Below are 26,793 nucleotides of genomic sequence, written 5' to 3' on the forward strand. Positions count from 1 at the left end.
CAAGGTATTTTGGGCTAACAATTTAACCGTATCTTCAAGTGTAGGTTTTGGTTGGAAGTTTTGGAATTGATTGTTGTTCTTCCACGAAAGATTGGGATGATCTCTCCAACTTGGGTTATATGTATTGGAATACACCTCATTCCTTGGCCTTTGATTGTAAGAATTCATGAGGTTCACTTGCTTTTGGACATACTCGGGGTAAGCCTCCTTAGATGGACATTGATGAGTAAGGTGGCTTGGTATGTTGCAAATGGCACACACTTCACTTGCTTTTGGCACTATGTTGAGCACGGATTCAAGCTTCTTTTCTAGGTTAGCTACCTGCAAAGAAAGATCATGATTAGAGCTTGTTTCATATACTCCAACTCTCTTACCCCTTACATCTTTGTGTTGAGCATTAGATCCTAACATCTCATAAATGTTATATGACTCTTGAGCATTCTTTTTCTTCAAAGCTCCACCTGCTGCATTATCAACAGTTGATTGACATGTTTGGGTTAGTCCATCATAGAAAATTTGCATTTGTAAGTGAAGAGGTAACCCATGGTGTGGACATTGCAACAAAAGGCCTTTAAAACGCTCCCAACACTCATTGAAAGGTTCTCCATCATCTTGTTTGAAGTTGAAGATTTGTCCCCTTAATGTGGCTGTCTTTTGAGTGGAAAAGAACTTTTCCAAAAACTTCTTAGCCACGGCATCCCATGTGGTGAGTGAACCAGGTACTAGAGTCATTAACCAACCCTTGGCCCTATCTTTCAAGGTGTAAGGGAACACTCTCATCCTCAGATTTGCTTCACTTACTCCCTGTAAAGGTAAACCACTCACAACATTGTAAAATTCTTTAATATGAGCTAAAGGATCTTCATTAGGTAAGCCATAAAAAGAAGGAAACATATGGAAATGTGAAGATTTAAGATCATAGTTTCTAGCTTTTGTGGGCAGCAAGATGCATGAAGGTGAATTTGGTATGATTGGTTGAGCAAAATCCTCCAAAGCTCGAAGATCATCTTGGTTGCCCGCCATCTCTTCTTCTCTTTCCCAATTAAAGTGCTCAGATCCTTCACTTGTTGGACTAGACGGTTTCCCTTCCTCTTCTTCACGGACAATGGAGGAACTTGTTGGCACAAAGCTTTCCAAAGTGTTGCCCTTTAACCGTTCAATTCTTTGGCCTAATTCAGCAAGTCTATTTGACATATACTACCTGAAACAAGATAAAACAAGTTTGAATAAAAATCAGAAATCTACTTAAAATGAAAAGAACAAGTTTTAATATCAAAACAAGCAATTATAAGGGACTGAAATTAGTCCCCGGCAACGGCGCCATTTTGATTGTTGTTTTCCTTCTTCATGTTAGAATATGTTTAGTATAATGGCACAAGTAAGGGTGTCGAATCCACAGGGACTAATTGGACCTATATAATCACTTGTTTTGCAAGAACTCTTTACTAGAGAAATAAAACTAATCAATGTAGGCAGATTTGTTGTTGTAACTTGAAAGCATAAGGAAATGAAGTAAACACAAAATGAATGAATCAACAGCTAATAAAATGAGATAGTACCAATGGAGATGAAGCTAGGGATTCGATTTTACCATTGCTAACCCAAGGCCATGCTTGTTGAATCAAATTATACTCATCCATCTACCTATTTCTTGAGTTTGTTTCACTTAGATATGATCAACCATATGATGTGTGGATTTGATCAAATGTCTCTAATCATGAGCCTAATTGTGATGTGCAACTTTGGTTCCTAATCAAGAATATATAGTGCACAAGAAACTTTCACAAAACCAAAGGGAACACTCGGCAGGATGTTTGCAAAACATTCCCTTCATTCATTCACATATCCACCAAGATTATGCATGATGTGTGCTTTAATCTTGGCTAAACAACCTGTGGTTAATTCAAATGATGATCAAGCATTAAAATCAACACACTAAGTCACAATTAAAACGGAGAATGAAACAAGAAATAGATAGATTAAATGAGAATTCTGAATTAACTACATGGCAATCTTGCAAGGCTACATCGAATCCCTAGAGAGAGATTAGTTACACTTCATGTTTACAAAAGGTTTGACTTAAAAATATATAACATGAGTGAACATAGGATTAAGAAGAAAGAACCCTTGAAGCAAAACTGATGTCGAAATCCCTTAAGAGTTGCCTTCGGTGTGGGTGCTCCAAGTGTGTTGTAAATGAAGGTGGAGCGGCTAAGGTTGAATGGTTTCTGCGAATGGGAGAGTGTATGGAATGAAATGAAGCCAAGAAGAGATTGTGTAGAAATGGAAGGGGATTTGCGGCAAAGGGGAAGATTGGATGTGTTTGTGGTGTCTTGTGTATGAAAATGAGATGAGATTTTTGTGTATGAATGCATGGGTTTTTATAGGGGGAATGGGAAAATATGTGGGTGATTGTTTAAGAGTGAATGTGGTTGTTATGATTGAGAGTGCATGTGGATGAAATAATGATGGAAAAAGAGCTAGGTTGTTGGTGTGTGAATGCATGTGTTGAATTGGTGGTGCAATGATGAAAGAGTAAGTGCATGTGTGTGTGAATGGTGGTGCAATGATGAAAGAGTAAGTGCATGTGTGTGTGAATGGTGGTGCAATGATGAAAGAGTAAGTGCATGTGTGTGTGAAAGAGTAAGTGCATGTGTGTGTGAATGGTGGTGCAATGATGAAAGAATAAGTGCATGTGTGTGTGAATGGTGGTAGCTAGGGTGAATTATGATGAATGCATGTGGAATAAAGATGGAGAAGGTGGTGTAATGATGAAGGAGTAAGTGCATGTGTGTGTGAATGGTGGTGCAATGATGAAAGAGTAAGTGCATGTGTGTGTGAATGGTGTTTCTTGATGGTTTTGGGGTTGTGATGCATGTGAATGCATGTGGCTAAGGGTTGTTGATTGGGCTAGAGGTTTTGCATGGCTCAAAGGATTGTTTGATTGGGCTAGGCCCTTTGTTTTATGTCCAAAGTGCATACAAGGCTTTCAAATTCGTCCAACACTTTGGCTCCAAGCATATGCTATCCATTCCAAGCCCAATTTTGCTCCAAAATGCTCCAAAATGCATCTTTTTGCTTCCTTAGCCATATGAACCTAAAAACACACGAAAATGGCTTAAACTACTAAAACAATTATGAATTAACAACATAGATGCACGAAAACAAGCTAAGTAAGTCGCCTAAATATGCTCCTATCAAGTAGTGGCAATGATGGTAGTGGCACTGGTGAGTAGTGGCGGTGATGGCAATGACAATGGTAAAGGTATGGTAGTTGTGGTGTAAAGGTAGAAGTGGTGGCATTGGGAGTGGTGACGATTGCAACGTTGCTGGCTGTGATAGAAGCAATGATGGTGGTAGTGTTGGCGACAATGGTGTAAGACTGGTGGTTGTAATTGTAGGTGATGCCGACACTAGTAGTAGTGAAGATGATGGAATTAGCAATTTTGGGGGGGGGGGGGGGGGAAGGGGGGAGACACTGGTGATGGTGATGGTGATGACATCAACAATACCAAAGGTATGGTGGTGGTGCCAACAGTGGAGAGTGGTGGTTAGGGTACAAAAGTTACAACGAAGGTAGAAGTAGTACTGCTCTAAAGGAGGTCAAATCACCGCAAAACAGAAAGAAAAAAGCCCAACAACTTAACAAATGTTTTTTTTTCCCCCTCTTTTTAACCCCCTTCTTACATGGTCAAAAAGTTTTGTCAACTCGAGTTTTCAATAGTCAAGAGATGGTGACAATAATTTTTTCAAATACTTGATCTTTGAGATAGGCAGCGGTGCGGTTGTGGTTGTGGTAACCTATATGTTGTTTTTAAAGGGAAGAGATCCCTTCCAGATCTCTCCTACTAAAGTTCATTATCAATTAATCTGGATCCTTGAAATTTGATCCAACAGCTAAAATTATTATAACTTTTAAAGAGGCATCCTGTTTGTAACCGTTAGATCAAATTTTAAAAGTCTGGATTAATTGATTGGTAAGTTTTGATGAGAGAGATCCGAAGGGAATCTCTTCCTGTTTTTAAAAGGCCATTGCTTTAAAATAATTTAATTTTTTATTTTTAACTAAATAATTTTTTATTACTTAACTTTAGAGCGAAACCCTTTAAAAAAAATCTTAAATAAAATACCAACGGGCCCTTAATTAAGTTAAAAAAACTAAAATGTATTAACACATTTATTTTTATTTTTCACATATCATTCAGTTTTCGACTGTGACCGTCGGATAAAATAAATTGTAAAAACTAAAGCAAGAAAGAAGCGTGCAACACCGCCTATCATTATTGAAATTTGCAGTTGGATTTGCGTGGAGTGGGCCCCCGGCGGTTTGATCGTCTTCATCTTTGTCACGGTTTAAACCAGAAAAAGAAAGCGGAACTTAATAAAATAAGTAGTCTCGGCCTTTTGAATCTCTCGTTTTCAAAGCTATGGACGCGAGGGTGAAGCAAGAGCTTCTCGAAGCTTCGTTTATTCCAACGCCGAAGCGAACCGGCGTCGGTTGTAAGTTGCCCCCGGATTCGGTAATTTGCCTGAGCACGAGTAGCGACAGCAGCAGCAGCAGCGACTCCGACTCCGACGATTCGGCGGATGGAGGCGGCGGCGCTTCGGGGGGTTTGGCGAAGAAGAGGAAGTTGGACGGGATGGGAGTTGGATTTCCGGTTGGGTTTTTGAGCCCTCTGCCGCCGGAGGAAGTGGAGCGGCTGCTTCCCGGGCCGGAGGCGGCGGTTGCGCGGAGGGAAGAGGGCAGGGTTGTCAGTCGGTCGAACTGTAAGCAGTTTTGGAAGGCTGGGGATTATGAAGGAGCACCTTGTGCCAATTGGGATTCTTCTGCCGGTAATCTTAAACTCTCTCGTTGCTCTTCAAAATCTGCTACATTGTATTCTTTGCGTTTGTTTTTACTAAGATCTGTTTGGTTTCCGAGAAAGTTTTCGATCTTTTCAAGTTATGGAGGCACTATGGTAGAAGTGTACTGCTTCACTTATTGGAAAGTTTCACTCTTTACATGCAAGAGTGGATTCTGTTCAGAAATGGGGTCTGTTGCCTAATTTCGAGGGTCTAACATGATCAGCCAGGACTGCCAATGATGTTTAACAAATTTACTGTTGAATATGCAGGTGGGATAGACCATGTCCGGGTTCACCCTAAGTTTCTGCATTCGAATGCTACGAGCCATAAGTGGGCTCTTGGAGGTATATTTGATTGATGTTCTGTGTAGTGCTTGATTTTGTGTTTCTGTGCTTAATGCTTGACCAGGACCTTGTGATGTTTTGCAGCTTTCGCGGAGCTCTTGGACAATGCATTGGACGAGGTAGTTTTTCATTCTTCATTTTCATTATGATTCTACATGTGTTTTCTGTTTACTCTCTGATTGGAGTTATTTCTTCACTTTAATGGCAGGTGTGCAGTGGTGCTACATATGTTAATGTAGATATGCTAGAAAATAAGAAAGACAGAAGCAGAATGTTGCTAATTGAAGGTATTTTTAACTTTCTTAGTTCTCCAGTAACTTTACCTCATTGTTGGATGTCGTTTGAAGAACGCTTAGAGGTTTACTTTTGTTCTCAAATTGTCATATTTTTTATTGTTTGGCACTTCATTTGACGTACATTGCAGATAATGGTGGTGGGATGGATCCAGATAAGATGCGACATTGCATGTCATTGGGGTATTCTGCGAAAAGCAAACTTGCAAACACTATTGGACAATGTATGACACCAGTATTTAGCTATAGTGTTTTTGGTCTTCTATAATCTCCAAAGAATCATTTTAGTTGCTTTTTTACACAGATGGAAATGGCTTTAAGACAAGTACCATGAGGCTTGGAGCAGATGTAATTGTGTTCTCTCGTTCTAGTGGAAAAGATGGAAAAAGGTGTCTTTCTGGTCATAATTATTTATTGTTGTTTCTTTTACAGTGCATTTCATGTTATGTTGGTAATGGTTATTTTCTTCAGCTCATGGAAACAACGCTAGAGTTTAGAGTTGTGTGTTACTTCTGAGGTTCAGAAACCATCATTGCGTGCAGGAATTTCTATTTTCATATCTCGTATCCACTTTGGCATGGAGAATTCATACAAACTTACATGCACTTTTTCATAAAGAGTGACTTTATAAATGAGAGCAACTAATTATCTAGAACTATTAAGCAATTGTATATCACTTGTTGCTCGAATTTGGATAGTTGAATTATATTCCATGCTTTTGTTCATGATTTAAGTAGTATCAGTTAAATGAGCTCTCACCAATATGTGTGTGTGTGTGTGTTTGGTCATATTTCACCACTTCTATTGGTGTACCCCATTGCCTTTTCTCATTATCTATTATGAAACGAAAAAAATATTTTTTTTTCTTCTGAGATTTTTTTTTTCTGTTCTTTAAACTAATTGAGACATTCACATTTCTTTTAGTGCTACACAGAGCATTGGATTGCTGTCTTACACATTTTTGACAAGCACGGGAAAGGAAGATATTGTAGTTCCCATGGTATGGCATTTAAATTGTCTCTCTACCTAATGGACCTTATACGTATTCACTTGAAGTCTTATTGTTTATTCAATGTGACTATAGATAGTTGTCACATCGGTGAGGTAGGTTGGCCCTTAATGTGTAGAATAAAAGAGGGTAAGCATTCGGTGTCGGCCTAGATGGTTTACATCACTTTCGTGAAATCAGTTTTAACTGTCTTAGGAAGAGAAATTTGCAATAAAAGGTGTTGTGTTGAGTACCTTAGCTGAGGTGTTGTGTTGAGTACCTTATTTGATTCACTATGTTTTTTTTTGGCGTGTTTGGAGAGAAGAGAGGAGTGGGATATTGACAGGGTGGATTATTTGGATTTAGGGGTGGAGGTTCGAGGACACCCTTTTTTTTTATGAATAACTTCTTTTTCTAGTTAATGTTGGATTTTACTATGCCATTGTTTTTTCTATTACATGTATGCTTTTCCGAAAAGAAGCACCACTTGTATACTTGTATTCTTTTTCAGTATACTTATCCAAATCCCTCAAAAAAGAATTAAAACCCAAGTCACAAGTTGGTCCTTTAGCTGTGGAGCAACCACAGTTTATTGTACATTTGGTTGCATTTAGTTCATTATTTCTGTATTGTGCTATATAGCTAATGAGTTTCTTGTTGTTACTGAGTTAGCTTAGGACCTGTGACTAAAAGGATTTGTTTTGTTGTGTGCATGAATGAAAAGCTTGATTATGAGAGAGGACAAGGGACTTGGAACAAGATGTTAAGATCCTCTTCAAGTGATTGGGATAAGAATTTGGAAACAATAGTTCAATGGGCACCATTTTTTGACGAAGAAGACCTGCATCATCAGGTAATTCATTACTGTTTTAGGGCTTTTACCAAATTGGTAAATTTAATACATGTTTTGTTATTAATTTTGTTATTTTTATTTATTGTTTAGTTCTATATGATGAAAAACCATGGAACCCGAATAATCATCTACAACCTTTGGGAGGATGATGAAGGACAGCTGGAGCTTGATTTTGAAGCTGATCCACATGTATGTTGATTGCCGAGATATTAATTTTGTTTTTGTTTTTTTTTTTTTTTTTTGTTTTTTTTGGATGTTGTTCAGTGGCTTTGTGATTCTAGCAGAATTAGATATGGTGCCTGATTTTTCAGGATATTCAAATTAGAGGTGTTAATCGAGACGAGAAGAGTATACGAATGGCAAAGGACTACCCCAATTCTCGTTTTTTCTTGACCTACCAGCACTCATTGAGGGTAAAACTAAATTTCATTTTATTTGCTCTTTTATCAGTTTTCCAGTAGTCTTGCTTGGGATGTGTCTGAGAGGAATTCATGTATTTGATCTCCTTCTAGTCACTATCTTTCTGTGCATTGCTTAATTTGGATATTTCCACTAGTTGGCAGTAGTCGGAGTAAAATACATTGGTTTTAATGCATGTGGTAAAATGATAAAGAACTAGGAGAGATTAGTATATGAAATGAATTGAAGTGATAGATGAAGATGATTTTGTATCATAGTTCCTGGTTCAACTTGAAGACAGAATAAGTCTTTCTGTTCATCTTTTTTTTTTTAATTATTATTATTATTAATACGTTTCTTCATTTTGACTCCAGAGCTATGTATCAATTCTCTATTTGCGGCTTCCTCATAACTTCCGAATTATTCTTCGTGGGAAGGATGTTGAGCACCACAACATAGTCAATGATATGATGTTGTCTCAGCAAGTCACATATCGGCCACAGCCTGGTCTTGATGGGGTTCCAAAGGAATTAAATGTAACACCTCATGATGAACTTTTTCTTTAATAATTTTGCGTAATTTTGTTGTCTTTCTAATGACATGCAACTCTTGTCATCAGATGGTTGCTGTTGTCACCATTGGTTTTGTGAAGGATGCAAAACATCATATTGATGTTCAAGGGTTTAATGTATATCACAAGAATCGACTGATTAAGGTATTTAAGTTTTAACCTATGCATTTCTTGAGTTTGTTTCCTTTTTTATAAGATGTTCTCTCTTGAATATGTTGTTTGAGCAATGAATTTTCATTGGTCATTAAGCACAAGTTGATAAATCTTAAAGAAATTCTTATTTATCTCCAGCCATTTTGGAGGCTTTGGAATGCTGCGGGAAGTGACGGCCGTGGTGTTATAGGTTTTGTTTCTGCATTCAACTTTCCTTGACTTTAACAAATTAGCTGCAAGTGAGTTTGTTTCTGAGGCATTTTGTTCTTGTAGGTCTTTTAGAAGCTAATTTTGTTGAACCAGCTCATGATAAGCAGGGGTTTGAGCGTACAACAGTTCTTCAAAGACTCGAGGGAAAATTAATAGCTATGCAAAAGACTTACTGGTTCGTGGTTTGTGTTCTTTGGGCTAATTGCTTACAATGCGTTCAGACTTTTGTGAGTTGCTTTGTTTTTTTTTAATCTTTGATACTCACAAATGGGCATTCGCCACTGCATATGCAGGAGAAACAATTGTCATAGAATCGGCTATGCTCCACGTAATAAGAATGCATCAGCAGATAAAGGTATGTTGTGTACCGTACATTCTTTTGGGTTACCAGGAACAAGAATTTATGCTTCTTTTGCTGTGGGCGGTACAGTTATTTACATGACTTATGTAGTGATTGAAAACCCTTGTCAACCTTATAAACTCATAAATATTCATCTTTTGATTTGTAGAGGGTTCTCCCTATGAAACAAATGGTAAAACATCAGGCAGCAAGAAACCAGTTAAAGGTTCCGGCAAGCTCCATTCCAGAACTTCAAAAGATATTCCTACTTATCATGGGCATGTGAATGTACATATGTCTGATAAAGCCACAAATAGAGTGCATTCCCCCTCAAAATCAGGGGAAGGATCGTCAAGTTCTTCTGAACCATCATCACCTTCGGCAGTCAATGTTACTGATAAACAAGTGAATGGCAGTAGTAGTAAGGCATTTTCTGCTAAGAAAGACTCTGGAAAAGGTGGCCCAGTGACTCGGTTATCTTCACGTATGGACGGTACTCAGCAAGATTATTCACCGCGTGCAGGAACCAGTTTACCCACCCGAAGTTCCAAGTCAAGGGTTACTTCTAACTTTGCTTCTAGTCACTTTTTTGCATTAGAGGGTAATTATATTTCTAAAGTTAGGGTTTTGTTCAATTACCAGGGGAATGATGTCAATGGTGATTTAGGCGTTTTGGAGCAATTGAGAAAAGAAAATCGTGAATTGAAAGGAAGGTACGTATTCTGTCCTTTTGACCACTATAGAAATATTTGTATGCGACTTAATGTTTGCTTCAGTACTTTATCACCATGCTGCATGCCAGTCATCCTCAACTCTTTTGTTCTATACAGGTTGGAGGCGGAAAAGGACAGAGGAGCTTCTGCTGATTTGGACCAGGAATTGCAGCGTGAAAAGGATAGGTCCAAATCACTTGAAACCCAGGTATATGCCTAATATCTAATTCTCGCCGAGCTGGTTGGAAAATTGGGAAGTAGATCTGAGTATGTGATTGTACTCTTGGAATATTTAATAAGATTTTACTGCCTGGTCTTGTGATCACCAGCTCCAAACGGCACAAGAAAAAATTGAGGAAATGAACAAAGAACAAGACACTCTAATTGGCATATTCTCCGAGGAAAGGGAGCGACGAGACAATGAAGAGGCCACTTTGAGAAAGAAGCTGGAGGTCAGCACAATTTCGAATTATATTTCGTTCCTACCTTTTCCCTTTTAAGATCCACTTCCCCCTTATTTTGCTTGTTTTTGCAGGATGCATCCAGTACCATTCAGTTATTGCTTGACAAGGTAAGGAAACTGGAAGCAACGAAGTCCGGGAACCTCAAATCCAATAGATAGCGCACTCTTGCCATTCTATTCAGTAGTGATCTTTAGGAGTTGGCGGAATGTAGCTGACCTGAATTTCAGAAGTAGTCTAACGTAGATCGGGAGTCATTCATCGGATGGTTGGGGGACTCGCCCGCCGCCTTTCTCGCTAGTTATGTGATGTAAATTGATGTAATGTGAAAAGGAGAGAAAACAGAGTGATGATATGAAGTATGAGCTTCAATGTGTGCTGGGTTTCAAAGTTGTTCTAGCTATTCCACTGTTACATGGGTCTTTGCATCCTCTGATTAGGTCAAGTTCCTTGAATAACGAAGTATTTTACTCTCTCTCTCTCTCTCTCTCTCTCTCTCTCTCTCTCTCTCTCTCCAAACCAAACAAAAGCGATCGGACTGAACCAAAATTGAACTGAATCGGTTATATTATTCAGTTAGTTTTGGTTTTGAAATAAGCGAACAGAACCGAACCATGCCTACTCTTCACCGTAAGTTATGTTAGTCTTTTCGTGATGTAGGATTTCAACTGAGTTCACCCGTCGCTTCAATCCCATTGTTAATTGCTGTGTGTAAAGTTTGGTAGACTGAACAATTTTTTATTAGGTCCTAACGATTATTAGGAATCCGGATTCTTTTTGTGAGGATCTCAGGGATTTGTGAATCATCTCTTTATGCGGCTGAAATTATTTTAAATATTTTTATTTAAAATTAAATACAAACAGTACGTAACAAAAACTGATCGTATAATGTACGATGAATAGATACGATGTCACATCCTAGTCCTGACTTTGTCGTAGCATGATATTGTCCGCTTTGGACCCTAGCCACGTCCTCACAGTTTTGTTTCTAGAAACTCACACGAGAACTTCCCAGTGGGTCACTCATTCTGGGAATGCTCTCGCTCGAACTCACTTAACTTCGAAGTTCCAATGGAACCCGAAACCAGTGAGCTCCCAAAAAGCCTCGTGCTATATGGAGGTGGGCATATACATATAAGGCACATCACCCCCTCTCCGTTGGTCGATGTGGGATATTACAATCCACCCCCCTTAGGGGTCCGACGTCCTCTTCGGCACACTCGCACCACACGGTAGAGTGGCTTTGATATCATTATGTCACATCCCAGTCTCAGCTCTGACAAAGCACGATATTGTCCGCTTTGAGCCCTGGCCACACCCTCACGGTTTTGTTTCTGAGAACTTACACGAGAACTTCCCAATGGGTCACCCATCCTGGGAATGCTCCCACCCGAACTTGCTTAACTTCAGAGTTCCGATGGAACTCGAAGTCAGTGAGCTCCCAAAAAGCCTCGTGCTATATGGAGGTGGGCATGTATATATGAGGCACATCAACCCCTCTCCATTGGTCAATGTGGGATGTTACACACGATTTACAGATCCCTAGGATCCTCAAGGTTTACTAGGTCCCGAAATTATTTTTTATTGATTTTTGAAGTTGAGAAATAGAAAAAATAATATAAACTAGTAGTGAGGCCCTCCAAATAGATTTGCAGATGTCAAAAATCTTGGGAATGTCATTAGTTAATTTTATTAAACGTGTGGTGCAACTAGAATGACTCAAGATTTGGGTTATATTGAATCTTGTAAAAATCCTCAAAATTAATTGCAAAACATGGGTAACTCACAGTAGTTGTGAAAAAAAAAATTCAAATTTTTAGTTTAAGGAAACATTTTGTGTATGAGTCAACAAAAATGGTGCAAGACCTTAGGAAGTGATCATACAGTTTATTAGGTCTCATAATTATTTTTTTATTAATTTTTAAAGTTGAAAAAAATTGAAAAATGATATAAACTAATAGCGAGGCCCCTAAAGAGATTTGTAGGGGTCGAAAATTTTGGAATGTCCTGAATTATTTTAGTAAATATGTGATGCGATTAGAATGACTCAAATTTTTTGCTTATAATGAAAACTTTTAAAAGTTTTCAAAATCGATTAAAAACGTGGGTTATAACTCAGTTTTTGTAAAAAAATTGAAATTCTTAATTTTAGGAAATATTTTGCGTGGGAATTAATAAAACTAGTGCAACACCTTTGGATGTGATTTTATCCTTTATTAGGTCATGAAACTATTTTGCATTGATTTTTAAAGTTGAAAAATAGAAAAAAACATAATGAAAACTAATAGCCCCCGCCGCGCCCCCCCCCCCCCCCCAAAAAAAAAACAAAAAAAAGGAGATTTGAATGTGTCCGAATGAGATGTCCTAAATTAGTTTTTGGAAATATGTTGGAAATATGTGCTACAATTAGAATGACTCTAACCTTGATTTATAACGAATGTTGTAAAAGGACTCAAAATCGATTGAAAAATTGTGGGTTATATAACTCACAATTTTTGTAAAAAAATTGAAATTTTTAGCTTTAGGAAATATTTTATGTTGGAGTTAAGGAAAATATTGCAAAATCTTTAGATGCGATCCTACCATTTATAAGGTCACGAAGCTATTTTTTTTATTGATTTTTAAAGTTGAAAAATAGAAAAATATATTTAAATTTAGGTTTTAAATTGCTGATTTCAAGTGTTTAAATATGAATTATAATGGATTTTGCATGGAAATATATATTTTGAAGAACATGAATATGATAGATTGTTGTTATGGTTAGAGAAATAAAAGAAAATTTAACCCCAAAAAAAATGAAAAGGGGGATCGGTATGAAGCTAGCAACTTTTCTTGAGTGCAGTAGCTAGTTTTCAAGCAATGTCCTTCAAGGAGGATTGGTGAAAATTTTTGTATTGAATTTTTTTTCTTCCTACGTTACTCTATATAGATTTAAATACCTTTAGATTTAGATTTATATCCTTATTTTTATTTTTTTTGCATGGATTATAAGAAAATTTTCACTGAAAATACATTTTGTAGAACATGAAAATGATAGTTTGGTGTTGGGTATGGGAAAAACGAAAATTTAAGAATAATAAAACTTAAAATAAATCAAATTAAGGGTTTAGACGCAGGGAGCTGCAACCCAAACTCATGGCTTCAGGTAGGCCCAAGGCGCCAAGCAGTGGAGGCATATGAGGTTTAGGGATTTTGGACTTGGCCACAACAATCCAGCCTTCCATGGGCCGAGATGACCCACAAAGGCATTTCAACGTCTCTCTGGCCACCATCGTGTGGAGGCTTATGTGGTTTAGAGTTTGGGGGCTTCGCCATGACAGTCCAGCCTTATAGGGGTCGAGAAGACTCACAAAGGCATTTCAGCATCTCTTTACCCACCATCGTGCAATTCACCAGCGCTAGGAATCGAACCCAAGACGTGCCGTGTGGAATACGGACCTGAAATTCATCCCCAACCACCGGGCCACCCCGTGGTGATTACGTGCTTATTTTCAGTTAAATGTTGATTAACATACTTATTTTCTATTGACAACATATCATTTGATTTGCAAATATAGTTTAAAAGTTTGGTTTATCTAGCATTACTCTTTTCATAATTGTATTCATTAGAAGAAAGGTTTTAGCTACTCCACCGACTCATCGACAATAATTAACTCAGACTAATTTGGTTTTGTGATGATGCCCTAATTTCTAAGCTCACAGAATTATAGGTACTAAATACTCAGATTTAGTAAAACAATATTTGATTATGTGACAACGTAATCACATTCATCACGAAATCCATTTTTAAAGAAAACATTTATTACATTAAGGAGAAGAAGAAAGTTTGAAGACGCGGAGACTAAATAGAAAAGCCTATTGATCAAGCAATCCACCATTTTCGACCAGTAAATATAGTGTGTAGGGAAAATATAAAATAAAGCTCGTTTATGCATCCATCACCACTCACCCCCGCTCACACCATCTGGTCACTCTCTAACCCCAATGAAAAAGAGAATAACTTATTGGAACGAGTTTACCGATACATGACATCTTGATTCAATAATATATTGTCATATGGAGAAAAATTTGCACATATCAATGTGTTATTAGACAAGGTATGACACACCCCGACCAAAATCAAGGCGTTCTGGCCGTCACGTGAGGATGACGTATCCATGTGTGCAATGCGGAAATGATAATGATACAAAGAAATGTGAATAACTAAGAACCAAGCTAACTAATTTACACTAATCAATTAAAAGTACAATGCCGATATTTAAGTGTGGTTACACAATAATTAGAGCATAGGTAGTCAAAGTGCAGTCCAGCAGGACAAATACTAATTATACAATATCATAGGTGGTTCTACATTAGTGATAATCTGTCAGAACCGCCGTCAATTCCTCGTAAGTCACCAACAAGCACTCCTACCTAAAACCCAGAAGGGCGCAAAACAGAAAGTGTGAGTGGGCAAAAACAAAGCTTTTCAAAACCATTTCACTTATCAAAGGTAATAACCCCTCGCTGTAAAACATGTATAATTTCCCAGAAAATAGAATACGTATATCAAAACCATGCTCGGAATAGCAAAATCCACATATATGCCATGCCAAATGTTTTATATTTAGAATATGCATTTAGTAGTTGCACATATTTATGTTTAATGCTGCGGATGCTCAGGTAAGTTCCAGGTGAGTTTATAGATTGTGGTTGTGAGTTGCATGATTATGCTGAGATGTATCTATAGCTCATAACCTGCACCCCGGTGTTAGTGCTCCCGCCCGTGGTCAGGGCACAGTTCTTCACGTGATGTTCACCTCCCGTATCATACGTTCACCTTAGATCCAAGTTAGGTGCTCAGTCCTGTCGTATAGACCACTATAGGTGGTTCCGACTCGTAGGTGACCCACGATCATTCGCACAGTCTTCACGTGATCGTAGCACTTGAGCGTATTTATTTACACCCATTCCTATCGTACATACCACTTTAGTGGTTCCAACTCGTGTGCAGACATACTTGTTGAGCTATTGGTTGAGCCGTACAGATCATATTAGGTGACTCCGACTAGATGGATGAGCTATAGATTCAGTCGTACAAGTCATATTAAGTGACTATGGCGACATATCATTTGCATTAATTGTAACATCCCACATCGCCTAGAGATGAGGATCATGTAAGCCTTATATGTATATTCTCATCTCTACCTAGCACGAGGGCCTTTTGGGAGCTCACTGGCTTCGGGTTCCATTGGAAGTCCGAAGTTAAGTGAGTTCGCGCGAGAGCAATCCCAGGATGGGTGACTCACTGGGAAGTTCTCCTGTGAATTCCCAGAAACAAAACCGTGAGGGCGTGGTCAGGGCCCAAAGCGGACAATATCGTGCTACGGTGGAGTTAAGCCCAGTATGTTGTGGGGGCCCGGGCCGAGATGTGACAAGGTACACCACATATGGAGATAACTCTATTGTATGTAAGTAATTCCCCTAATTGGGGTGAAGTGCTTGCTTTAGTTTGACCCATGTTTATTTGAGCGTTGCTCTTAAAATAAACTCGTGAAACAACATTAAACAAATACTCTATAAAATATAGGAGTAATATTATTTAGACATATAAAATTGACTATACTATTGATTTATTGGCGAGTATCACATATAATATAAATTTTTTTCCATTAGAGTGTCAACAATGTGATCTATTTTGTGTGTTTAAATAATATTAGTAGCTGGCTCAACCGGAGCACCAATTGAATGAGTCCAGCTATCATCCTTCTTGTTTCAAGGAGGTGTTCCATAAAAAACAGTTTCTCAAAGAAAAGTAAATAAATTCTATTCACCAAAAATAATAAGGAGCCGTTTACTAATTATTTTGTTTTTGTTTTTATTTTTTCAAAAAAAATTGAAAACCCAAATTTTGTTGGCAACTACTTTTATTTTTCACAACACTGAAATTGAAAACTAAGTTCTTTAGTTTCAAAATTTGGCGTTAAGTTATCACTGAGTACTATGGTTTAATGGTACTTCTCTTCACTAGTAAGTGAGAATGCTTAAGTTCGATTTTCATCAAATGAGAATTTGAACCACATTATTGCTAATCCATTATGAGGCTTGGTCTACTCCCTCACCCTTTTGAAGTAGATAATATTGTTTGGAAGAACCTTGTTGTGGGGTGCTTTAGGCCCTAATTTCTTAGGAGGCAGATTGTATGCCCTCCTGTTTGGGTATCATTCTCATCCCCTCCTATTTGTGCGATCACGGTTAAGCCACGTCAATATTTTATATTCCTATTGTGTTTTGTCTTATTATCTTTATAAAAAAATCAATATAAAATATTAACGTGATTTAACTGTGACTGCATAAAATAGAAGGGGATGGAAAAGGCACCCAAACAGACAATTTGCCTCCAATTTCTTATTCAATGTAATGGCGACCAATATTTCCATTTCAATTTAATCAATCAAATCCATTCCAAAGGAAATGACCATATCATCCTTGTCCATGTTAAGCAGTACTTCTAGGAAAATATGCTTGCCCATGTCCAAAAACAGCAAAAACCAAATAAATGGATAATCATTAAAAAAAATCTTAACAGGCAGCACGCACGTGCAATCGCAGAATTCCCAAACGTCCTCCGTGCGGTCCCCGGTCCCCGGTCCCCACCACCCCATTCTCAACATTCCCCCTCCCGTTCCTCCTCTAAACCGGATAAATTACGTAATCATTCATTTTTCCCATCAGTTACAGTTAACTCCCCCATGTGCGCCTTAATCCCTCATTAATTAATTAAACACTCAATTAATTAATCTCGATTAACACTCACTATATAACCACTCACCTCCGAAACCAAACACCCAGAGGATCACACGCACGACCTCCCACATTCCCCTCCTCTTCGTCTTCTTCCTCTTGCCCCCTCCTCGAAACCCTAATCCAGGTACGACGTCGCCTAGTTCCAGTAATCTCTACATACAGTCTCTGTATTTTTATATATGTAAAGGTGTCGAGACTAGCAGAAAAAACAAATAAATGCGATCGGATTTATGTGCGATTTCGCTCTGCCATTTCTGTCGCTTTTGGAGCTTTTCTCTCCGCAGACCCAACAATGTCTGCCATTTTTGTGCGCTCTGTGTCCTTGTACCTCTCTGTACCACTGTTTACAGCCTGTTTGTTCTCTCTCTAACTCCCACTCTCTCTCTCTCTTTCTCTTTCTTGCTCCAGTAATTTCGCTGCACAAAACTTTCCCGGAAAAACCACATTTTCCCACACACGCAATTGTATCTCGCTCGCCGCAGCGATTCGGCACCGAAACGCGGCGTTTTCCTCGACAGTTCGGAGAGGAAAAGTCTCGGTTTCCTCTTTTGTGAAAACACCTAGCTCTCTGGCCGCTCTGGCTCTCCAAACATCAAATCGCCGTCGTTTTGCCTGTTTTGAGCCTACACGAAAAGCCTACCGTGTAGCCTCTCTAGCTCTGTTGTCCTCCCCGTGAGTCCTTCCCACTTTGTGCAAGTCAAATCTCAGCCCTCACAATCTCTCTCTCTCTCTCTCTAAATCGACGGCTATTGTTATTTTTGACTGATTTCTCTGATTGATTTTTGATGTGATATAATTTCATCGACTCCTTCAACCTCTCACTTGTATTTTCTTCACTGCAGAGCTTCTAAGCTTGCTCGGTAACTCGTTCGTCGACTCAGAACTCTCGCTTTCGCAACCGAGTTCGTTTTCAACTCGACTCACTCACATGATGACGAAACGGCCAGTCGTTGCGGTCCTGGCGTCGCTGCTTCTCTTCGGAGTCGTGGCTGCAGTGGTGCTGCTGTTCGCGCCTGGATTTGACGGAGGTACGTGTACGGACGACGACTTGTCGTTTGGATCCTACCGCCGAAGATTCACGCAACGCACGCCGTGATTTGTTTTTATGCTTAGATTCTATATTCCCATACAATTCCCTATCTAATTATTGCTTTTGATTTTTATATTTTGATCTGCTTTTTTCCGTTTTTGCTTTTTGTTTGTTCTTGGCATCTCTTTTGCAAACACAAGGGGTCCATGTGGTTGTCATCTCTCGAATTTTAATTTTAATTAATTAATTACTTAATTTCTTGTCCAATTCGTTATTTTTACACTTTCCGCCTTATATATATGTATATATGTGTGTGTGTGTGTATATATATATATATATTTTTTTTTTTGATAATTTTTTGTTTTTGAATTTTGTTTGCAGCTGGAAATTTGATGTCTGAATTGTCTGAAGCTGTGAACTCCACACTCACTGCAGTCCACCGCAAGCTGCTTGTTCGTGGTAAGCGATCAATTTTTAATTATTTCAAATTATTAGTGATTTAATTTAATTTCTTCAATTAGTTAATCGAAACGCATGGAGGTCCCTGGATAAATAGTTTATTTAATCATTGAATTTTCCATGAAATTGTTTATTTATTGGGGAATTTAAATGCATGGAGGGCTGTGGATAAATGTTTTTGCTTTATTTCAATTTGAATTTTTCGTAATTTTGTTTTTTCTAAAATGGTGATGCTGAGACAAACCAGAATTCGTTACCCATTTTCGCAAGTGAATATATGGGCACTGTTTGTTCAGATGGAGTGGGAAATAGGTGTCAGAAGAGCACGCCCTTAAGGGGTATATGCTAACGTGCACCGTTAGTCTTTGACCCCTCTTTGGCAATACTTGCTGCTTTCCCATGTGGGGTATCTTTTAAATGGGATCTCAAATCTTCCAATATTTTTCATTCCCTCTTTTGTTGTCACCCATTTGAATCAAAAGTCTTTGCATAAAAATACACACTGTTGAAGAACATTATATGTACATTCGTTCTTTTGATTACCTGATCATCAGTGATACATGGTCATTTATCGTTGAATTTGATAATGAGCGGTCATATATTTAGAGGTCACTACTCACTAGAGAATATTTCTTTGCAAATCATAGCTTAAGAATGTCTTTTTGATTTCGCAAATTGGAATTGATTTTCACAATCTGTTCTTATTTCTCGCATTTTCTTGGTTACTTTTGTTTCTTAAATTATTTATGTTAAATTCTAAGATGACAGAGAGTTTATAAAGTTAATGTTAAAGACTCTTTCAAAAGTAAAACTTTCCAAGAATTCTATGCTATTTTATAATTTAACGTTAATTTTTGTTTTAATATTATAACAAAAATATAAAATATTAAAGAGTTCATAAAAATTACTTTTAAAAAATTCACTTTAGCATTCTCAATTATTTATTCAATTATGTTACTAGAAACAAGAGGAGGGAATAGAAATTTGGAAATCATTTCCCGTACAAATAAGCCCTACTTCACTTTCATAGCTGTCTGCCAATTGCTGCATATAATGAATGCCAATTGCGTTTTGTCTTTTTCTATTTTCCTGCAAAGTAAATGTCGACACATGCAAAATGCCCTACCGTGAAGTGAAAGAGTGTCATGACGAATAGTGTTAATTTTTTTACGAAAGAGTAATGCTAGGGAAACAAAATATGTAAATTAAATTTTAAAAGTTAAAAAACAAGATAGTTGATGGTTGAATTATTGCTTAAATTTTGATTAACATGTATTATTTTGATTGATGACATATTATTTTATCTGTAAATTTAATCAACAAATTTAATATTTCTATCGTTTTTTTTTTTTTCGGAATGCTAAATTGCCAAACACAAAAAGGCTAAGACATCGCTGAAAAGCAAAACATGAATAGGTTATACATTGAAAGCAGAAGCTTTGATAGGTCCCATCTCCATTAGCCATTTTGGGTTCGATTTGTCTGTTTTAACTTTTCGTGTATTATCCCTGTGACTCATCTAGAAAAAAGTGTGTTTTGTCTACAAATGCTTTCCCCAACCCTTTTTGTTAAGTGACTCGTCACTTCTTCACTCAGAATACATATTAAACAAAACCTCTTGTATTCGCGTTCACCAAAATGAGTGTGTAAGACTCGAATAGAGATCACTTTGGGTGGACAAATTATGTGACGAAGCTGCAGTACTCAAGAATTTCTCCTATTGAAGAGCTTGCTAACGTGTACATTGTAATGTTTAGTAATGTGGATTTCGTTACATTAAGGTCACCAAGGTAACTACGTTTAGAAATCGAATACAAAATTACAGTTGTACTCAAGAATTTCTCCAAATAGACGGTTGGTTGGTTGGTGTGACCATTTTAGTGTTTTAACCTTTCACTATCTTAGCCTTATTATGATTAAAGACCCTAATCATATATTTTTGTTTTATTTTCCTTTTCTATATTAAAGTCTGTATATTTATATCATCTGCTTTCCTGTTTTACAGCGACAGCAATGGAGGAACCAAACAGGATTCGGGGAGACAAGTGCAGCAAGGCAGACATAGTGATAAATCAGGGCCCCACACCCCCGCTGCCAAGTGGCATCCCCACATACACCGTCGAGATCATGAACACGTGCGCCACCGGCTGCGACATCTCCCACATCCACGTCGCCTGTGGCTGGTTCAGCTCCGCCCGCCTCGTCAACCCCAAGATCTTCAAGCGCCTCCGCTACAACGACTGCCTGGTCAACGACGGCAAGCCCCTTGTCAGCGGCGGTACGGTGTCGTTTCAGTACGCCAACACTTTCAGCTACAAGCTCTCGGTCTCCTCGGTCACGTGCCGTTAAATATGGTACTAATAAAACAATCAATCGCCTAATTACAATAGTTAACACAAGAAAAAGACAGAAATATATAAAAGCACCCAAAGCAGGATCATCTGGTATCTAAATACCCAATTTGCCCTTTCTCTGCTTTCGCTTTATATCGTGGATTAGGGTGGCAAAAGCTGAGATTTCTGAAGATGGATATGGGTAAAAATGTCACGGCTGTGTCACCGACGGAAGGAGAATATTTGGGGTTTATTTTGTATATAGTAAGAATAGTAGTATAGTGGCAGAAATATGTGATGGAAAAATTGAATGTTGTGTGTGTTAATAATTTTGATGATCACATTCAGCGTAGCAACATGTAAAATAGAATTTGAACTAACCTCCAGCCATGATCGTCCAACAACAGGTTTCCAGTGACATTGCAAAATAGTTTAAGTGATCTTCTAGCCTATTGCCACTCGAGTGCCTTTCTCAAATGGAATGCAAAGCTTTATAAAGGCTAGGCTAGGGACCCCTTAATCTCACGTGAAAACAAACTGACTCCACTAATCCCTACCATCAAGGGATTCGCTGAGTCAAAATCTCTCCCCTTATCTGTCAACTAGAGTCATGCTCTTAGTGGAATGTAATCAACTATAGTCATGCTTGGAGTGGGTTGTTTGACTAATTCATATCTTAACTAATTACCAATATTAGCAACTAAATATTAATGACTAATATGTGGGCCACCTTAAGTGAAAATATTTGAACGTTGCTAACAGTGTGTTGATATTGGAGGAGGAATGTTTCTGGAGAATATATTGTTTGGCAAACGAGATTTTATTGCTGATGCTTTTGAATCTTTGCTTTCTGATTCGTTTGTCTTTGGTTTTTTACTTGATAAATGCTAGGGAGACTCTCTCAAGATGCGGCTCTCTATGTACTCTTTGTTACCTCACATTTTAACGTAAAATCTCGTGCCAACATAATAAAATATTGTGCCAACCATTTATGGGCTTTGCTTTAAAATCAACTTCAATGCAACAAGACTTGTACAATCCAAATTTTGGCGAAACTGACTATACGAGATGCTTTTATTCAAAGACCGAGGGTTATTTTGGTATTTAATGTGTTTTTAGAAATAACTGTTTTTGTTAGGCTCTAACATTAATCAACTATGAAATAAAGTAATTAAATATTTGATACACTGTAATTTTTAAGACGTTGTGAGTGAAAATCGTAAGTGAGGCCCTATTTGGTATCCTATTTGAAATTTTTTATCATTTTTCAAAATATTTCTTAAGAACATTTCTTTAAAACAATTTTCTTTAAGATTCAAAAACTTGATTGGTTTGCAATTTAAAATTTTTAAATTTTACGACTTAAACTAGACAAAGAAATCTAAAAAGAGGGGTCCCATAAGAGAGAGAGAAAGAGGAGAAAGGAGAAAAGAAAGTAAGAGATGATTGAAGGAAAGAGAAAGAAGAGAGAGGATCGGACGAGATAGAGAGGAAGAGAAGTGAGAGAAATAACCGAGAGAATGAAGAGAGCAAATTGGAGGAGAGACAAAAAAGGTAAAAAAAAAGAGGAGAGAAAGAAGAAAAGAGAGATAGATTTGGAGTGAGGGGAGGAGGGAGAGAAAAAAAGAAGAAGTGAGTTTAAATTTAAAAACTCTAAAAACTCACTTTTTATGTTTTTAGATAATAGACTATATTTTTGAGTTAGTCTTGAGTTCAGTTTTTGAAAATAATCCTACCAAACAAATTTTTAAAGCCTAAAACTTGAAAAATAGTTTAAAAAGTTGGATTTAAGTAGAATACCAAACATGCCCTTAATATCTATATCTATTTGTACTATTATTTAAGAAAGGACATTGCATAACTCCCTTATAACCTAGATTTTCTCTAAACTGCTCAATATATGTGTAGCTTATGGGCAATGATATTTTACAATAAGACCTACTCCAATGCTCAAAGTAAAACTCAAATTTTAGGTTCTAAACTGACCCCAATTTGCTCCAACTCTTGGGGCAAATATGAGTTAAAACTCAGAACTCATTTCTAGGCCAAATTTAACCCAAGATTTTCCCCTGGATTAGTGGAGCTGGCCCATCGTATATGTATAGTTTTTTTAGTTTTATATTTATAAATTTATTGAATCAAACGGTTAAAATTTAATTTGATGAAATCCAACGGTAAAAAAAAAAAAAAAAAAAAAAAATCGAAAGGTCCAAATTTAAATCTAACGGCTGAAGTTATTAAAAAAAATTCTTTTATGTGTTTCATATTCTTTCATAATGTTTTACGAGTTTCATAGTGTTGGTTAGTGATTTTTTAATATTTGTCGGAATCTAAATATTTTTAGGTTAAAATGTTCATAAAATTAAATTAGGATAGCATACATAACTTTTTTCTTTTAAAAAAGTTACTTTAAGAAAAAAAATTAGCCTAAATTCAGTCTTTAATAATTTGTGGCTAAAATTTTAACTCAGAAGGGTTGAATAAAAAAAACTGTTTTTGAATTAAAACCTAAATTTTCTAAGCTAAAAATTTTAGGTTTTAACCTAAGGATTGAAGATGGTCTAAGAAAGTTGGGGTATGTCATTCAATGGGTTAGCAGCTAGCCATAAGAGCACTTCCACAGGAAGCAAAAGAGGCCGGCACCCAGTGGAAAAAACAAGCTGAGACTCAGCCAATCCACTCTAGCCCGTGGAATAGACTGGCACCCAGCCCAAGCCAGTCCACAGGTCGGCCTAAAATCGATAGAGGAAGGAGACGGCTCATCTGACGCCTTGCTAACGTCATGGCTACAGACTCTCTCGTCTGGAACCCCATCCGACTCCTGGAACCCCATCTCAATCCCTGGAACCCATCCCAATCCCTGGAACCCCATCAACCCCCTTCCCCTGATAAATCCATATATTCAACACCATGTCCCCCTTCCAAATCATGATCTTCCTGCAACTGGAATTTTTTTTCCGTTTTGTATATTTTCGATGAATTTTGGAATATGTAGGTGTTGATTTTTGGGGGTTTACGGTGTGCGCAGGTCCAGGATGGTGGGTGTCCATGTTCAGAATAGGGTAGATTCGACGACGTGGTGTACAGAGAGGAGAAAAAAAGGAAGAACAAGAAGAAGAAGAAGATGGTGTACAGAGAGAAGAAAAGACTGGGAAAAGTGGGAAGAATAAGAAGAAGAAGAAGACGGGAGGGGTGTCAGAGAAAAAAAGTCAAAAAAAATTAAAAAACCAAAATTTTATTTTATAATAATAATTAATAATATTTTAATAAAATTGACTAGGCTATTTTTTGTTAGGGGTGGAGATGCTTTGGCCTATTACTGTTTACTAGGATCTATTACTGTTTACTTGAGTGGATAAATGAGCTGGATGCTGGTGCAAAGTTTTTAGGGATGGAATTGCTCTAATAACGTAATATTGAACTCTCCATCCCACAAAATTTAAATCTAAAATTTCTAGCTTATAAGTGGAACAGAATACCGCTATACCATACTGGCTGTTTTAATTTTAATTTTGAAGCAACTCATTTTATTTCTTATTTACTTTTTGGACTTAAGACTTTCCATTTCACCGACCTCCAATTCTCACCAAACCCAATAAAAAGGTAGTAGTTGGGTTACGGGCCACGTCAGCCGGCTCGTAATGAGCCCAAGTAAAGTTGACCTTGAACAACCCGAAAAACCAACCCGACCCGCATGGCTTTCATCTCCTATGTAATCCGCAGTCTAAGACTCTAAGGTCCTGGTCTTACTTTTTTCTTACGCTTTATCTTCTTCATCGAAACAGCTCCACGGGAGCTTCCGAGCAATCATGGCGAACACAATCCCCGGGGCAGCCGTCGGGCTTTACTGCTCCACTCCAAAGCTTTCTCAGAGACCCACCTCGCGGTTTTCGCAATCGTCCCGGCGGTTCTGCACCGTCAAGATGGCCGTCTCCCTCGACGAGAAGAAGAAGAGTTTCACTCTCGAAAAATCCGAGCAGGCTTTCAATGCCGCCAAGGTACAATTACCATTTTACCCAATCTGCGCGTACTTTTTGTAATAGTTGTTGTGGGTTTTGAGTGAGTGGGTTGTGGAGTTTGTAGTGAACCGTTGGGCGTGAGAAAGTTTGGTAAAGAATCTGGGAACTTTGAAATGGTGGGTTTTAGATGATTTGGAGATGTGGGATTTTGTTAGAAATATGGGAATATATAGGATTTGAGATTACACAGGAATGTACTGAAAGCTTTAATCTTGATCACGTTTTAAAATGGATGATTATATTTGTTTTTGGCACCCTTGATCTGGGATGTAACTGTTTTTCCAGTTTCATATTGCTTTGTTGTTCATGTTTCTGCTTGGAAATGTACTTCGAGTCGCGATTTCAATCTCGGCTTATTGTTGTTTGTATGTGTTGTTTGAACTTTTTCTTCTGCATCTGAAGTCGAACAGTGAATGTTGTTTCAGTATCTGCTATTGCTTGCTGATGCAAATTTTGTTTCGTTTTGTAGGAGTTAATGCCTGGAGGTGTGAATTCCCCTGTTCGGGCTTTTAAATCTGTTGGTGGACAGCCTATTGTGATTGATTCTGTTAAGGGCTCTCACATGTGGGACATAGATGGAAATGAGTACATTGACTATGTGGGGTCGTGGGGACCTGCGATAATCGGGCACGCAGATGATGAGGTTTTTTTCTTTTTTCTTGCAGTTTTATTTGCTTCTGTTGATGTTCTTAGTTCTGTGGTCAGTTCACGTTGTTCTTGTTCCGAAGTATAGTTTAGTTGAACCTTCATCGTTTTCTGTTTGACTAGGGTGCCTCTCTGGTAGCAGCAGAGACGGTTATAATATATGCTCAACTATCTTGGATTGACACTTACCTTCAGGTACTTGCAGCTCTGGCTGAAACGATGAAGAAAGGAACGAGCTTTGGTGCACCTTGTCTTCTAGAGAATGTTCTGGCGGAAACTGTGATCGCTGCAGTTCCAAGCATAGAAATGGTTCGATTTGTGAACTCAGGTACAGAAGCATGCATGGGTGTGCTCCGCTTGGCCCGTGCATACACTGGCCGACAGAAGATCATTAAGTTTGAGGGCTGTTACCATGGCCATGCCGATCCATTCCTTGTCAAGGCTGGTAGTGGAGTGGCCACGTTAGGACTTCCAGACTCACCTGGTGTTCCGAAGGCAGCCACTTTTGACACTCTAATAGCCCCGTACAATGACTTGCCGGCTGTGGAAGCGCTCTTTGAGAGTCACAAAGGAGAAATTGCTGGAGTCATCCTCGAACCGGTTGTTGGCAACTCTGGCTTCATTACTCCCAAATCTGATTTCCTTAATGGTATACGTAAGCTCACCAAAGAACATGACGCTCTCCTCATATTTGATGAAGTGATGACTGGATTCCGTTTATCTTACGGTGGAGCACAGGAGCATTTTGGCATTACTCCCGATTTAACAACGCTCGGGAAAATCATTGGTGGCGGACTGCCGGTTGGTGCATACGGTGGAAGGAGGGAGATTATGGAAATGGTGGCACCAGCAGGACCGATGTACCAAGCCGGGACCCTGAGTGGAAATCCATTAGCAATGACTGCTGGGATTCATACCCTTAAGAGGTTGAGGGAGCCAGGAAGTTATGAATACCTGGATAAGATCACAGGAGAACTCGTTCAAGGTATCATAGATGCCGCGAAGAAAGCCGGGCATGCAATGTGTGGTGGATATATAAGCGGTATGTTCGGGTTTTTCTTCACTGAAGGGCCGGTCTACAACTTTGAGGACGCGAAAAAGAGCGACACCACAAAGTTTGCAAAGTTTCATAGGGGGTTGCTGGAGGAAGGTGTGTACCTTGCTCCGTCCCAGTTCGAGGCTGGGTTTACAAGCTTGGCACATACGCCGGAAGACATCCAGAACACGATAGCTGCTGCAGATAGAGTTTTTAGGCAGATTTAGAAACCAAGTCGTTTCTCTGTACTATTATTTCTCTGTTCACGTTTTGTTTTGGTTATTTTTCCGCTGTTTCGTTTTGTTTTCGTTTCTG

The 26,793-nt window shown here is 38.3% G+C and overlaps 3 protein-coding genes and 1 non-coding gene across 5 annotated transcripts; all 4 read left to right on the top strand.

Annotated features, from left to right (window-relative positions):
- Positions 1–538: 538 nt before the first annotated feature.
- On the top strand, positions 539–649 carry LOC148691142 (small nucleolar RNA R71). Its single transcript, XR_015956071.1, has one exon. It is a non-coding gene; the product is annotated as a small nucleolar RNA R71 (small nucleolar RNA).
- A 3,677-nt stretch (positions 650–4,326) lies between these two features.
- LOC137712858 (protein MICRORCHIDIA 7) lies at positions 4,327–10,645 on the top strand. Of its 2 annotated transcripts, XM_068452032.2 has the most exons (20): positions 4,327–4,833; positions 5,115–5,189; positions 5,274–5,308; positions 5,398–5,476; positions 5,614–5,706; positions 5,787–5,871; positions 6,407–6,482; positions 7,195–7,323; positions 7,414–7,512; positions 7,635–7,736; positions 8,097–8,258; positions 8,342–8,437; positions 8,585–8,636; positions 8,720–8,831; positions 8,950–9,011; positions 9,166–9,554; positions 9,639–9,709; positions 9,827–9,917; positions 10,039–10,161; positions 10,245–10,645. In XM_068452032.2, the coding sequence occupies exons 1-20, from the start codon at positions 4,428–4,430 to the stop codon at positions 10,329–10,331; spliced, it is 2,424 nt and encodes an 807-aa protein (XP_068308133.2). In that variant the 5' UTR covers positions 4,327–4,427; the 3' UTR covers positions 10,332–10,645. The 2 variants fall into 2 exon arrangements, with proteins under 2 accessions (XP_068308133.2, XP_088540296.1); XM_088684170.1 differs by having other exon boundaries at positions 4,362–4,833; positions 9,166–9,709.
- A 6,305-nt stretch (positions 10,646–16,950) lies between these two features.
- Positions 16,951–21,107, top strand: LOC137712094 (TPD1 protein homolog 1-like). Its single transcript, XM_068451237.2, has 4 exons — positions 16,951–17,080; positions 17,799–17,984; positions 18,368–18,445; positions 20,451–21,107. The coding sequence occupies exons 2-4, from the start codon at positions 17,885–17,887 to the stop codon at positions 20,792–20,794; spliced, it is 522 nt and encodes a 173-aa protein (XP_068307338.2). The 5' UTR covers positions 16,951–17,080; positions 17,799–17,884; the 3' UTR covers positions 20,795–21,107.
- A 3,412-nt stretch (positions 21,108–24,519) lies between these two features.
- LOC137712899 (glutamate-1-semialdehyde 2,1-aminomutase, chloroplastic) lies at positions 24,520–26,779 on the top strand. The gene is made up of 3 exons (XM_068452088.2): positions 24,520–24,776; positions 25,267–25,440; positions 25,638–26,779. Exons 1-3 carry the CDS (start codon positions 24,588–24,590, stop codon positions 26,703–26,705), a joined length of 1,431 nt encoding a protein of 476 aa, XP_068308189.2. The 5' UTR covers positions 24,520–24,587; the 3' UTR covers positions 26,706–26,779.
- The last annotated feature ends 14 nt before the right edge of the window (positions 26,780–26,793 follow it).

This window comes from Pyrus communis, chromosome 14, assembly GCF_041283825.1.
Source record: "Pyrus communis isolate YQ-2024b chromosome 14, ASM4128382v1, whole genome shotgun sequence".
Taxonomy (NCBI): Eukaryota; Viridiplantae; Streptophyta; class Magnoliopsida; order Rosales; family Rosaceae; genus Pyrus; species Pyrus communis.